This window comes from Octopus bimaculoides, chromosome 26, assembly GCF_046866305.1.
Source record: "Octopus bimaculoides isolate indiv1 chromosome 26, ASM4686630v1, whole genome shotgun sequence".
NCBI classification, from domain to species: Eukaryota; Metazoa; Mollusca; class Cephalopoda; order Octopoda; family Octopodidae; genus Octopus; species Octopus bimaculoides.
In genome coordinates, this window is record NC_142953.1 from 8,612,097 (window position 1) to 8,628,264 (window position 16,168).

Consider the following 16,168-nt stretch of genomic DNA (forward strand, 5'->3'; position numbering starts at 1 on the left):
ATCCTGTAGAGTGTTCAACAAAAACTACTCCTCTTACAAGCAGGCTTGGCAAGGTTGCTGGTTTAGTCTCTGACAGCTCGACCATGCAACAACTTGTGCTGGGTCAAATGTTACCTATGTAAAAGTGACCGGATATCATCATCATCATCATCGTTTAACATCCGCTTTCCATGTTGGCATGGGTTGGATGGTTTGACTGAGGACAGGCAAGCCAGGAGGCTGCACTAGGCTCCAATCTGATCTGGGAAGTTTTCAACAGGTGGATGACCTTCCTAATGCCAGCCACTCTGAGTGTGTAGTGAGTGGTTTTTAAGTGCCACCGGCACAGGAGCCAGTCAGGCGGCACTGGCATCGACCACACTCTGATGGTGCTTTTTACATGCCACTGCCATGATATATATATATATATATACATATATATATATATATATATATATATATATATATGTATGTATGTATGTATGTTTCTATGTATACACATATATACATACATACACACACATATACACACAAGCACATCATCATCATTTAATGTTCTTTTCTCCATGGTGGTTTTGGTTTGAAAGGAACTAATAAACCAGAGGGCTGTGCCAAGCTCCAATATCTGCTTTGGCATAGTTTCTACAGCTGGATACCTTCCTAATGCCAACCACTTTACAGAGTGTAGCAGGTGCTTTTCATGTGGCACCAGCACTAGTGTGGTCACTAAGTATTCACAAGAAAAAATAAGGTCAAGAGAGTAAAGAGGATGAAGTAAAACTTCCATATTTTGTGCCACAATCTTTTCTTGAGTGACTTGGGCAGTATGTGGTCTTTCATTATCATGCAAAAGTAACACACTTTTACAACTGACCAATGATGGATGTTTTTCTGTATATTTTTGTGCAATGCTTCCAATTAATGACACTACCTCTCCACATTAACCGTTTCACTTCAGTTTAGCATTTCATCATAGATGACACCCTTCATATCCCATGATGCACAGTGCATAACTTTTTAGGGGTGAAATCCTGATTTGAAGATGAATTCTCCTTTTTCATTGGGTGCTAACCATTGTTTGTTTTCATTGGATATGATTATAGAGAACCTACTTTTCATCGCTTGTGATGAGTCTACCCTGGAAATGTTCAGTAGCATATCTACTCTTCAATGATGAGCAGAGGGCAACTCTTTGATTATACTGGTAAGCAGTCAGATGGTATGGGTCCTATTAATCAATTTTAGACCCCAGTACTTAACTGCTACTTATTTTATCGACCCTGAAAGGATGAAAGGCAAAGTCAACCCTAGTGGCATTTGAACTCAGAACATAAAGACAAATGAAATACTGCTAAGCATTTAGTCCAGCATGCTCACCATCTTAATGATGATACTAATTTCAACAAGAAGATGGGTTGATGGATAGTAATAGGCCTGTCTTCATGCACCTTTCTGTGGAATTTCAATACTGCATTTGTCCGCACCCTTGTACCAGTGAGTGTAGTGTTCAGTATTGCTTTATCCTCCCTCAACCACTTGTATGGTTTTTCAGTCCTAGGTCCTTCACCCACTTATGGGATTTCATTACTAAATCTGTTCTTGCTCATTTATCCACCAGTAACATTTCAGTATTCAACAGTACTAGGTACGTTCTCACTCGGTCACTTGTGTTGCTGTCTGTATTCAGTTGAGCTAGGTTGCTTGTAGAGGCAAGGTGTATGACCATCCAGATGATAAGGTACTGGTGAACCAACTTATAAGTCATGTGTTCACATTCCTTACTAGTGTTCTTATGTGATTATAGGTTAAACAGGGTGTGGCAAGGACAGACCTAGTACTACTGATCACAGACATTCCACAGATGGCTAGGCAAGGGCAGATCTAGCTAGGTCTAAGTGAGTGAGCAAAGACAGACCTAGCACTGATAAATATATGATGGATGGGTGAGCAAGGACAGACCTAACACTGATTTATCACAAATGGATGAGTGAGAACAGACCAGTGAATAAAGACAGATGTAGTATACCATATATGGACATTCAGATTAATACACTACATATGAACAAGTGTTGGTTGATCAATTTTATTCCAAATTACCTCGGCACATTTAGCTTTTGTGTGGTAATAGGTACCAACAGATCAACTGGGGAATATTTACCTGTGAGAGACTGGTGTTTTATCCTGGTGGAGATTTATTTCAGCATCTCCAAGGTGTTTTTAAGACTAAACATTTTGTTCCCTTATAACCCCATTTCACTGAAATGCCCATAAAAATAGCTACTGTGAGATAAACTACAAAACATCATCTGTGCAAGACTGGCGGTGCTCTCTCTAGAGGGATATTGCTCTAGTGCCCTGTTGACTTGACCATCCTTGACCACTTCAATTCAGCTGTAACATGCATATTAATACATAACCCTTTTTCTGTCCATTTCAGCTGGAGGCATGGCTGCCAATGCTCCAAAAGGAGGGTAAGTACTATTATAGTGACATTTTTTCTTTTGGCTGGTATGTGTGTGTGTGAAAGATATACGAAGTGTATTCCAGAAGTTTTCAGATTTTTCTGGGGAGACATTAATTTTTGAAGAAGTTGCAAACCCTAATTTCTTTCAAAGTAGGTTCCTCTGACTTCAATGCACTTTGTTGTAGCACTTCAGACACTTCCTAAAAGCCCCATGGAAGTCCTCCAAAGTGAAGGTGTCCAGGATCCTTGTCACAGCCTCCTTCATCTTCAAAACAACTGCCCCTGATATTCTCCTTCAGCTTTGGGAACAACCAAAAGTCACAGGAAGCAAGGTCTCTACTGAAGGGAGTAGGAGGAATAGTTTTGATGCCCATCTCCATCAAGTTGTTGTTTACTTAGATGCTCATGTGTACAGTTGCCACACCATTTCCAAACTGTATGCTTACTGTCTTTATAGGCACACAACAATTTTCATCCAGAAAATTGCAAAATTTCTCAACTAGCTCTGAAGTTTAAAGTAAATATCCATCTCTGCCTGGTTGTTGACTTTCTTTATTAGGATGTCTAAAAATAGTTGGTTATGACTATATTCCATTGAAATGTATTTCAAATTCTTTTAATTTCTCTAAGCTTTCATTCAACAGAATGAAGCAATCATCAAGACAATTCTTCCAGTTTGTATTTAAATAAAGAGTTTCCATATTTTTGTAATGATTTCTAGATGGTATATAACTAGATTTGCAAAGGTGGGAGCACTTATCATCTCCAGTGCAATCCTGTACTTTTGTCAAAAAAAAAAGTTGTCATTAAACATTAAGTAGTTATTCTCAAGAATAAATTTTAGTTCTATTATAAATTCTATTTTTATATGGTGAGGAAATTCAACTGGAATTTAATGGCCTCAATTCCTAACTCATGAGAAATGTTTGAAGAGATATTTACATCATTGAAAGATACTATCATAGTTTTTTCATTGACTGTTTTCTGAAGATGGTTTATCTTATCTAAGTCATCTATTATGAAACTTCTGATGTGCTTGAGGAAAGGCTTGAGTAGGATATCTAAAAAGTTATTCAGACCATGTGTTTCCCATACTGGTCCGCTATTATTAGTCTCGATTCCAGACGATTTGATGAGGGGACATTAATGTATATGTCAATGATCCCTTTGTATGCTTTCCTTATTCTTCACTTTTGTGGACATCTGGTACACCATATAGACACTAGGTTTATATCTAAGTTGGTAATATAGTCATATTCCTTGTTATTGAGTCCTTTTCGATATAAATTTTCTGTATGTTGTGCATATGTGAATGTCTTGCAGGTCTGGTTACACATCTTTTTCTAAATCATTCTCAAGACACCTGTTAGTATAGGGATTGTTTTTGTTTTCGGTCCCATTATTCTGATTAATTGTTTTGTTCACTTCTATCATTTCCAGCTCCCTTCATTCTTTAAAACTTCTGAATTTTTTTTCTCTTCCATCTTTGCAATACCTTTACCATTCTTTTTCTTCCATTCTTCCAATGACCATTTCTTTCACTAAAATTTCTATTCTTCTAATTATTCCACACAATACCCTATACTCTTTCCCTTCCCACCATGTAATTCATTATCCCTATTAAAACTCCTAATTTTTCAATTCCATCTCTGAGACTGCTCAAACTCACTCAATAAAATTCTAATACAATTTTCTCTTGTAGGCTTACTGCCCCTACCAAGCCTGTTATGCGAAGCGCCAGTGCCATTAAACAGATGTTATTGGAATGGACTAAAGCTATGACACAAGAATATGCTGATGTAAGTTCTAAGACCAATAAAAGTTATCTGCTTTGTTTGACACTTTAGCATTCAGATTACTCAATCAAATGACATTGCAGAGTATGTGTGAGAGACTGGAGCTAACTTGTTTGAACATAAAACAGAATATTCTGAGCTGGATATGGCTGATTTAAATGTTAAAGGGTTAAAAGGATTAGGGGAGATCCAAAACAATGTTAGTTATAAGAAATAAAGTTATGCTTGTGTGGCCAATAGTCTAGAACCTTAACCTTACATCCATTGTTATGCATACATGTATGCATACACATACACACAATTTTACACTATAGTATGGTATTTTATATATGATATATATATATATATATATATGTAAGGGACGACCGTGCAAACTCAAAAAGGAGAAATGGTGACGAATGGAAAAACAGGACTCCTTTTATTTAAACGCGTCACACGGTCGAACACAAAATATATATATCAATAATGATATAGATGATATGTTATACGACGATAACATAGATGACCAATAATGAAAGACCACAACCGTATAAGATGAATAACAGAGATATTTATTGTGGCGTTAAAGATGTATGTCTGTGTGAGAGTGTGAATGCGACATATAAGAACATAATCAAAGACAGGCCGTCATACAAAGAAAAGTGTGTATGTGAGTGATACATGTGTGTATGAGTGTTTACAGCAGATAAAAAGAGTCAATAACACGTGAACAATTATACCAGTTCTTGGGTACACAATAATATGAATCTGTATGTGAAGTGAGTTGGCTGAGTTTGGCAGAGCTGATCAGTAGTTGTGATGTCGTGGCATCGATGCCGGGCCGTGATTCTTGTTATACAGATGTTCGTCGCTGGCTGAGAACTCTTGTCTGTTTATTTACCGTGGTGAAGCTGAGTCACCTAACAGAATCAAAGAGAGAGATGTGCCGCAGTAGTTTGGTGTACATAGTAAGTCGTGTTGACGCTGGTGGAGATTGATGCTGGTTAGTAGTAATCGTGTTGGTCATGACGATGATGCTGGATAGTAGTCGTAGACTCGTATTGCTGATGTGGCGACGGCGGTGGTCATCGTTGACTGGACTAAGCTGTTGAAGTGGTCGCTGGAACTGCTGCTGCTGTCGTGTGGTACACGGAACAGTTCTCAAAGAGAAACTGGACCGAGACAAATTTGTGGGGTATGAGTTGATCTATATATAGCGTTAAGAGGGCTCCAAATGCCTTCAGAATTTTACTCTATCACGTGACCTTATTAGGGGCCGTGATTGGTCAGTTTGCGTTCTGGCGGGAAAGGTTCGAAGAAGTTGCCGATTCGAATAATAATCAGTCACGTGATGACAAGGAATGGGTTCTCTACTACGCTCGCATTTATTTATATTTAAATGAGAAGATTGTATGTAATGGCGATAGTAGTTTGTATCTAATGGCGGGAGGTAGTTTCACTACACATATATATATATATATATATATATATATATATGTGCCAGGTAAAAGCACTACTGATGCCTTATTTCTAGTGAGACAGTTGCAGGAGAAATACCTAGCTAAGGATAAACCTCTGTACCTGGCTTTCGTTGACATGGAGAAAGCCTTTGACAGGGTCCCCCGATCCCTTATCTGGTGGTCAATGAGGAAACTTGGGATAGAAGAATGGTTAGTGAGAGCTGTGCGAGCCATGTACAGAGATGCTGCCAGTAAAGTGAGGGTTGGAAATGAGTACAGCAATGAATTCCGGGTAGAGGTAGGGGTCCACCAAGGTTCCGTCCTCAGCCCCCTCTTATTTATCATAGTCCTCCAGGCAATCACAGAGGAGTTCAAGACAGGTTGCCCCTGGGAGCTCCTCTATGCTGATGACCTTGCCCTAATTGCGGAGTCACTATCAGAACTAGAGGAGAAGTTTCAGGTGTGGAAGCAAGGTCTAGAATTGAAGGGCCTTAGAGTCAACCTAACTAAAACCAAAATCCTAATAAGTAGGAAGGTAGATAAAACACAAACCCCTTCAGGTAGATGGCCCTGCTCAGTATGTAGAAAAGGAGTAGGTAGTAACTCTATAAGATGTACCCGGTGCAAGCTATGGACACATAAGAGGTGCAGCAACATCAAAGGCAGGTTAACTAGCAAGTTAGTTTTTGTTTGTGGCAGATGTTCAGGTGCAATAAAGACTGTAAACAAACAGGAAACAACTTCTATCTCATTCCAGGGTGAAAAACTAGAGGTAGTCGATAGCTTCCGCTATCTGGGCGACCAAGTTAGTAGTGGGGGTGGGTGCGCTGAAAGTGTAGCTGCTAGAATAAGAATAGCCTGGGCAAAGTTTAGAGAGCTCTTACCCCTGCTGGCGACAAAGGGACTCTCACTCAGAGTAAAAGGCAGACTGTATGACGCATGCGTACGAACAACCATGCTACATGGCAGTGAAACATGGGCTGTAACTGCTGAGGACATACGTAAGCTCGCAAGGAATGAAGCCAGTATGCTCCGTTGGATGTGTAATGTCAATGTGAATACCCGTCAGAGTGTAAGTATCTTGAGAGAAAAGCTGAACATTAGAAGCATCAGTTGTGGCGTGCAAGAGAGACGATTGCGCTGGTATGGACATGTGGTGAGAATGGAGGAGGATAGCTGCGTGAAAAAGTGCCACACCCTAACAGTTGAGGGAACCCATGGAAGAGGTAGGCCCAGGAAGACCTGGGCTGAGGTGGTGAGGCAAGACCTTCGTACATTGGGCCTCACCGAGGCGATGACTACTGACCGAGACCTTTGGAAATGTGCTGTGCGTGAGAAGACCCGGCAAGCCAAGTAAGATCGTTGCCAGTGCCCCTGGACTGGTTCTTGTGCAGGTGGCACATGAGATGCACCATTTTGAACGTGGCCGTTGCCAGTACCGCCTGACTGGCTCCTGTAGGATTTTCGAGCGAGATCGTTGCCAGTGCCCCTGGACTGGCTTGTGCGGGTGGCACATAAAAGACACCATTTCAGCGTGGCCGTTTTCGTGTGGGTGACACGTAAAAGCACCCACTACACTCTCTGAGTGGTTGGCGTTAGGAAGGGCATCCAGCTGTAGAAACTCTGCCAAATCAGACTGGAGCCTGGTGTTGCCATCCGGTTTCACCAGTCCTCAGTCAAATCGTCCAACCCATGCTAGCATGGAAAGCAGACGTTAAACGATGATGATAATGATGATGATATATATATATATATATATATACTTTATTTAAAAGCAGCAGAATTATAACAAAAAACTCCGGTGTATATATATATATATATATATATGTGTGAATACCCGTCAGAGTGTAAGTATCTTGAGAGAAAAGCTGAACATTAGAAGCATCAGTTGTGGTGTGCAAGAGAGACGATTGCGCTGGTATGGACATGTGGTGAGAATGGATGAGAATAGCTGCGTGAAAAAGTGCCACACCCTAACAGTTGAGGGAACCCGTGGAAGAGGTAGGCCCAGGAAGACCTGGGCTGAGGTGGTGAGGCAAGACCTTCGTACATTGGGCCTCACCAAGGCGATGACTACTGACCGAGACCTTTGGAAATGTGCTGTGCGTGAGAAGACCCGGCAAGCCAAGTAAGATCGTTGCCAGTGCCCCTGGACTGGCTCTTGTGCGGGTGGCACATGAGATGCACCATTTTGAGCGTGGCTGTTGCCAGTACCGCCTGACTGGCTCCCGTAGGATTTTCGAGTGAGATCGTTGCTAGTGCCCCTGGACTGGCTTGTGCGGGTGGCACATAAAAGACACTATTTCGAGCGTGGCCGTTTTCGTGTGGGTGACACGTAAAAGCACCCACTACACTCTCTGAGTGGTTGGCGTTAGGAAGGGCATCCAGCTGTAGAAACTCTGCCAAATTAGATTGGAGCCTGGTGTTGCCATCCGGTTTCACCAGTCCTCAATCAAATCGTCCAACCCATGCTAGCATGGAAAGCGGACGTTAAACGATGATGATGATGATGATATATATATATATGTATATATATTTCTGTTGATTTACTGAGAAGTAATAAATTATAAAGAACCAAAGTATTTTATTGATCAGCCATTTACAAGTTATGTGGGAGTTAGTAGTTGATGTTTAGTTGTTAGGTTAAATAGTTCAGGTGACTACATTGTCATTGCCTGGCAGGCTGGTGTTGATCTTTGCCTCAATAATGGTAGGTGAATGAGAAGATCTCAGACATGGTACTAGCTCCTTACAGCTAACTTTCCAATGTCATAATTACAGCTGTGGTCTCTGCAGTTCCTACTTACAGTTATGTAGATTATTCTATTCACAGCTAAGTCTTTTGTCCATGAACACAGTATAGTGAACTGTACCAGACTATAACTAGATAGGCAATGCCATTAACAGTTAAGTGTCATGGTCATGGATACACTACAATGAACGGTATCATACTGTTGTACCTACTTACAGCTATGTAGACTGAACTGTTGGCAGTTAACCTTTTTTGATACTAATCTGCCTGAGATTACCCTAGGATCTGGGATCAAATCTTACTGATTTAAATGATTTAAAACTTTCCCTCAAAATTCCTTGTTAATTTATGTTCCAAACATTAGCATAGTAATGACAAAATTATTTCACCAAATTCTACATTATTTCCGAAATTTATTGAAGTAAAAGTAGTGTTTCAACAGAAATATCATAATGAAAGTGATAAGTGTCTTTGTCATAGACACAGTCTAATGAATTATACAACACGGTCATACTTATTTTACAGCTAGATAGACTGGGTGGTTGTTACTGCTACTCCTACCTACACTGTGTTACCATATGTTGCCACTACACTAAAATATTGCCCAACACCTTAACACAGAATATGTGACCTTCTATATATGCTGTCTTGTTACCCCATATTGTTACCTTGCACTACTTTCACCTTACAATGTTAACCTACATCCTAAATATGTAACCTGTTCAATAATGAGTTCTGTTGTCACTTCTACCCTGTAACTTCATATTGCTATCCCTCACTGTTTCCCTACAACCCTACACTGTTTCTGCCCTACAATGTTTTCCCACATCCTAAATGTGTAGCCTGCTGTATAATGTTTCCTATTGTCACCCCTACGCTATTAGCCAATATTGTTACCCTATAATGTTGCCCTACAATCCTCCATGGCTTTCCCCACTACAACGTTACCCTACATTCTGAATATGCAACCTGTTCTCTATAATGTATTCTTTGTTATCTTTATAGAAAGTTGTGATCACAAATTTCTCCAGCAGTTGGTCCAATGGATTAGCATTCTGTGCCCTTATTCACCACTTCTACCCTGAATCTTTCGACTTCTATGCCTTGGACCCTAAAAAGAGGAGATATAATTTTGACCTGGCATTTCAGACTGCTGAGTGAGTATTATTTGTCCATCAAAGTAAATTTAGCTGGCTTGACTTCATTATTACAACATATACATACATGTGTGTGTGTGTGTGTGTGTGTGTGTGTGTGTGTGTGTGAATGCGTGTGTGTGTTTGTATTGCACCAACCAGTTGACAGCCAGTGTTGGTGTGTTTATATCTCCCATAACTTAGCAGTTGGACAAAAGAAACTGATAGAATAAGTACCAGGCTTTACAAAAAAAAATAAGTACTGGGGTCAATTCATTCAACTAAAAATTTAAGGTGGTGCCCCAGTATGGTTGCAATCTAATGACTGAAACAAGTAAAAGATAAAAGATACAGATAGATATATGCCTTTATTTATCTATTTATTTATTCTTTCCGTGTTTCCCACAGGAAATATGCTGACATTGCCCCATTGCTGGATACAGATGACATGGTAAAAATGCAGAAACCTGACTGGAAATGCGTGTTCACATATGTGCAGAGTTTCTACCGAAAACTTCAGAAACATGAGAGGAACAAAGTAATACCAAAAGCATGAGATCAACCCATCAGCATTTTAATCAGGCTTAGCCCCTCCCTCCCTGTAGCTGTGGAGAGAAGATGAATGAAAAGTAATGAAAACTGCGGAGGGGGTGGGTTGGGGTTGGGGTTTTTTTTTTTATGGGCTTGCAATTAAGGGTTGGTTGGTTGGTTGGCTTGTAGAACTGCTTGCCTTAAGGATCACTTGAAAAAAGAAAAATTTGTGTTTTTTCAAGGACAAGAGAAAAACAAAAGAAAGAAAAATAAAAAAAATTAAAAAATTTTTTTTGTCAATTTGTTTTGAAATTTTAACTTATAAAAAAGAAAACACAAACCAAAAAAAAAATGAACAAAAAAAATATATTTAATAATAATAACGATGATGATGGTGATGATGATGATTATGCTTTCACGAAATCGGACAGCTTTGTTATTGAACAATTACGTTACCGCTGTTTTTCTGAGAGAATTTCTGCTGGAGCTTAGTTTCATAAGGTTTCTTGTTTGTTAAACAATAAAAGCCAGTGTTGCCGTTATTTTGTTTGTTATTATTATTATTATTGAAGAGTATTGTAGTTCGCTTGAAGCAATGCACTATAGAACAAAAAATAGACTGTATACCTGTTGTAACTTGGTAAACTATAGTCCGATGATATTTCAGAATTAGAATTCCTTCTTCAGATCTTATTTGCTGGAGTCTGTTATTATTATTATTGTTGTTACCCACCAAGGCCAACTTTTGCCTTTCATAAAATAAAATACCAGTCAAATACTGGAGTTGATGTAATCAACTAACCTACGCCCTTTGAAAATTGCTGGTGCTGTGCCAAAATTTGGAGCAGTTGTTGCTGTTGCTGCTTTGTTGTTGTTTGTTCTGTTGTTGTTTTATATAAGCTGTTCCAAATCTCACACAAAAATCTCAAGGAGCAGCATGCTGGATGTTTTAGTGTCAGTATTATCTAAGATTCCGTTAAGCTTGTAAAATAAATCAAAAACATTTATAGAAATGCACAAATGCAACAAACTTCTTTGATAAACAACCTTTTTTTGTTTTTAGAAGGGTCAAATGTGTATCGTATTATTATACCCTTACATGGTGGAAAAAGTACCCAATCTTTCTGCTATTTTCACAGCTATACTGTGTTCAAAATATTACTTTCTTGTCTGTATGATATGAGAAATATACAAATTTTAATCAGATAGATAGAATGGGTTTTATTTAAAATCACTACAATCATTTCAACGCATCATTATCAGTTTTTCATTGCAGAACATTACATATATTATATGCAATATTGCATTAATATAATTCAACAATAGATCACTCATTGTCTTCCAGGGATGTTCTGCTTTTGAAGCATTTGTGACACTCAAAACATTGCATACAACCCATTGCTTCATGACTGTAAGCTTGCCAAAGCATGCTCAATGTCTCTGCAGCAGACTTCCCAAGTTTAACGCAAAATTTCACGCTGGTTCTTTGTACCTGTCCATAACAAAATCACACAGACTGCAGCATACATGTGATCACAAAAATTATAAATTTCACAACTTGCAGTCACTTGACACATTGCCTCATGAAGGTCACTGCTAGCTCTTACTACACATGCAAACATCTACTACCATCTGTTGGCATGCTACAGAACTAGTCTTGGAAATTTTTTGATACCACCTTGTGTACGTGTGTGTGTGTTTTTGTGTCTGTGTTTGTCCCCCGCCACCAACACTACCACTTGGCAACCAATGCTGGTTTGTTTACATTCTCATGACTTATCAGTCAACAAAAAAGACCAACAAGAAAGAGATGTGTGTGTGTGTGTGTGTGTGTGTAGGCATAGGCATGGCTGCATGGTGAGAAGTTTGCTTCCCAACCACATGGTTCCAGGTTCAGTCCCACTGTGTAATATCTTGAGCAAGTGTCTTCTACTATCGCCTCAGGCTGACCAAAGCCTTGTGTGCGGATTTTGTTGATGGAAACTAAAGGAAGCTCATCAATCATATATACATATATTTATATATAAGAAACAAGTTAAAAATAATGGGTAGGAATGACTGTCCTATTTTGGGGCGAATGCTACTGATTTTTAGCTTCAGGAAACATTTCCCCAAGACGCCTGATTTGCTCGACTAAAGGTGGTGCCCCAGCATGGCCACAGTCAAATGACTGAAACGAGTAAAAGAATAAAAGAATTACATACTATTTCTTTACTAGAGCAAAATTGGCTTACAGCTGTTTTCAGTAGTCATTTTGGATATATTACTAATAGGTTTACTCAATTGATCTATTGATCAATTGAGGCAAATTGAACAACCCATGAAAATTAATGCTACTTTCATCAGAGCCATTTCTGGTTATAACAAGCAGAGCACTGAAGGAATGGCTGGGATATGCTGCCACACCCATTGTACTCTCCTGATTTGGCACCAACGGATTTCCACTTCTTTCGATCTATTTCAAATGTTATGCACGGAGTTTCATTCAATACTGATGCAGAATTGATAGCTTGGTTGGATCAATTTTTCGAGTCGAAATCTGGTGATTTCTACCAATGAGATATTGAAAAACTTGTTGAATGTTGGGAAGAAGTTGTAAACAACAAGGGTGAATACATTGATTAATTAGTTGTTATCTTTTATTAAACCTTTTAAAAAACGACGGGAACTTAGTTGCCAACCCAATAGATATATATGTATATGTGTTTATGTATATTCATGTATATGTACCTATGTGTTTGTGTGCATGTGTATATATATATATATATATATATATATATATACCGGAGTAAGAACATAAAATGTGCAACAAGGTGGAAAAAAGAGTACTCAAATACCAGAGGTAGAGTAATATGCTTTATTTAAAAGCAGCAGAAATATAACAAAAGACTGTTACTCTGAGTTTCACGTTCCCGTTCATCGGACAGTTTTGTTAACTGTCCGATGAATGGGAATGTGAAACTCAGAGTAACAGTCTTTTGTTATATTTCTGCTGCTTTTAAATAAAGTATATATATATATATATATATATATGTATGTATGTATGTATGTATGTGCATAAGTATTTATGGCTGTATATGTATATATATATCTGTGTGTATATGTATATATATATATTAGTATATGTGTATATATATATATCTGCATCTATCTAACTAGTTATCTAGCTTTCAACACACACATACACATGATGTAAATGTTACTCGAGAAATTGTACAAAGCTTCTTTTGTCCAAAAGTTGTTTAACGAAGAACAAAAATAAAACAACAACACTCAAACGAAATAGCAAAATGAAGAATTCTTGGCTTAGAAATGATGTCATCACGATGATGATGATGACGAATTCTTCTGTGAAGATATTTTTGTTTCCTTTCTTCTCTCAACAACATTTTGGATTTACAGAATTTGCCAGTAATACGAATTAGTTCTGAGGTTGTTATATTCCTTGTGTCTCCTATTCTCAACATTTTGGTAACTGGTGGCAACTGGTATGAGATAGACTGTAAGTCTTAAGTTTGAAATACCTGGAAGTGTTCTAGAATATTCATGAAGTCCCTGCCAGAATGAAATTATTGAACAAGAGAAATAGGTCCCATTTTCTATTTTGTATCATTAGTTTTAAGAGAAACACCCTCGCACACAACCACACTCAAATGCTTGCGCATGTGTGTATGTGTATATGTATATATATATATATATATATATATATATATATATATTAGAGGTAGTACTTGATAATTGCAAGCACCAGTATATGCCAGATAGTGGCCGGAGTGAAAGAATGAATTAAAAACGTAAAACTTTGTGTTCTGTTTATATATATATATATATATAATCCCTCGACTATCGCGGGTGTTACATTCCAACACCCCCTGCGATAGGTGAAAATCCGCAAGGTAGAAACAGGTACTGTATATAGTAATCAATATGAAAAAAAAAAAAATGCGCGCAAAAGTGGAGAGAGGACTTCGGAAAATTCACAAGATCCGAGCTTTTCCGGTACTACTAAAGCAGCACGGTCCCGAACGCGCAGTCACGCGTCCGTGCTAGCTAGTCTTGAGTGGTCGATCCTAACCCTAACCCTAACCCGCGTGTGCAAATGAATACGTGTTTAGGGTTAGGGTTAGGGTTAGGATCGACCATTCACAACTAGCTAGCGCGGACGCGCGACTGCGCGTTCGGGACCGTGCTGCTTTAGTAGTACCAGCTTTTCCCTCATAACTTTTAGGAAAATGGGGGTTTTTTTTCAATGAAATTTTATAGAAATACCTTTCAAACGGCATACATTACGATTATAAAGAAATTTGGGGGTGATCGGGGGTGAGGAGAGGACCTCGGAAAAGTTACAAGATCCGAATTTTCCCTCGTTATATTTCGAAATCACATTCAACCCTCTACAGATACCCAAGCGTAGTCCTACTACACTATGTAGTGTTTTTTCTACCCACTTTCAACAATTCTTAATGTTTTGGCTTGATTTTTGTTTCATTTTATCTTCAGTTATTTTTACACTTTTTTAACCCGTCCGTCGTTATTCTCATTGACTTATTACTTTTTCTCTATCTCTCTCTCTCTCTATCTATATATATATATATAGAGAGAGAGAGATAGACACATACATATATACATACATCCATATACATATACACACACACATATATATATACACACTTATACACACACACAGACACAGACACACATATACAGACACGTTTCGGAAGAAATCTTTTTTAAAAAATGCACTTTTGAAGTTGGGGAGCGAAACTGCATCAGCCCCCTTTCTTTACACATATTTTAAAATGACATTTTACAGAAATACGTTTTCTGGAGTGTAGATTACTTTACATTGAAAAAAATCAAAGAAGTTTGAAAACAATAATAAAAATGAGTGTTAACGATGTCAGGACAGAAAAAAAAAACCATGTTAGTGTTTGTGTGAAACAAGTCTAAGTGTATTAAAATAATATCTTCTACATACCTGCTAAAATTACTGGATGTATAGATCCCAGGATGTATAAGTCCTAAGTTGCAAAACAGTTCTGAAATGTCATCAAGTGTTTCCGCTTTCGTGTGGAGAGAGTGAGTAAAGATGTGTTTTGTCATTTATGTATTTTTTGTGGCCTGTACAATATAAATTCTGAAATGCAGATTTTTTTGCAGATTCGGAATCTCCGCCCTCGATGTAGTGTGTTCGTGTAAAAATAAGATCAAAACAATATCCCAAAGTCGGTGCGCTCCCTGATCTTTACCTTCGCCGATTTGTACATGCCCCGCTGACCGATCTATGAAATTTTGGAAATGATTTACCGTATGGAGAATGTAACCGAGTATGTGGAGATTACAATAGCTTACCAAATTGTCAGTCATAACAATAGTTCATAGAAGAACGTTTTTGCCTGATAACATTCTCCATCGTCTCTACACTCGTATCGGGTACACGTTGAAGAAATCCTTTTCTGGTTGTGGTGTCATAACATCCGACAACCCAAGTTTTGCGACACATTCTTCCTATATTGTTCTTTCTATTGAAGAACAAGCTTTCATCGATCTCCACACTATGATCCGGACCACCGAAGGGAGTTTTGTCCTGCAGCAGTTTTGCCGAACAAACATCTCTACAGAACTGGTACCACTGAACGGCAGTTTTTATATCAATGCATACTTGCAGTTATCGTCACAGGGAAATTTGAAAATAAAATCAAACACTAAATGAAAAATTACATATAATGGCAGCTTAGAGTTTTCTGTAAATGTACCTTTCCTGATGGAAAGAGTCTTTTTTAATGTTTGGCGCACTTTGTATTGACAAACCCGTCAATAGAAGGACTAAAATTTTGAAGATTCATCGAATGTGTGCAAGCACACGTTTTTTCATTGACAATATGTTTTGTCTTCAGATAAATCTATAATGTTCTCTGGTACAAGGTACAGTAAAAGTTCCAATCTGGGTGTACACAATGTAAAATAAAATCAGAAAAATAGCAACAGGTGCTTCTTTTTAAAGGGTACAAATATTGTGAAGAAAATAATGATGATTGTGGTAGCTTCTTGGTTTCAATTAGAGTTTACGG

The 16,168-nt window shown here is 38.3% G+C and overlaps 1 protein-coding gene across 16 annotated transcripts in view; it reads left to right on the plus strand.

The window, feature by feature from the left end:
- The window catches only part of LOC106870346 (uncharacterized), a 235,788-nt gene extending 225,149 nt beyond the window's left edge, over positions 1-10,639 (plus strand). For all 16 annotated transcript variants that reach the window (XR_016238506.1, XM_089342558.1, XM_089342564.1 and 13 more), the window contains 4 exons: positions 2,417-2,450; positions 4,146-4,242; positions 9,436-9,587; positions 9,975-10,639. Coding sequence is in view for 15 of the 16 variants with exons in the window: in XM_089342558.1 (XP_089198684.1) it covers positions 2,417-2,450; positions 4,146-4,242; positions 9,436-9,587; positions 9,975-10,122 (431 nt within the window). In the remaining variant the exon portion in view is untranslated. The remainder of the gene's footprint in view (positions 1-2,416; positions 2,451-4,145; positions 4,243-9,435; positions 9,588-9,974) is intronic.
- Positions 10,640-16,168: the final 5,529 nt, after the last annotated feature.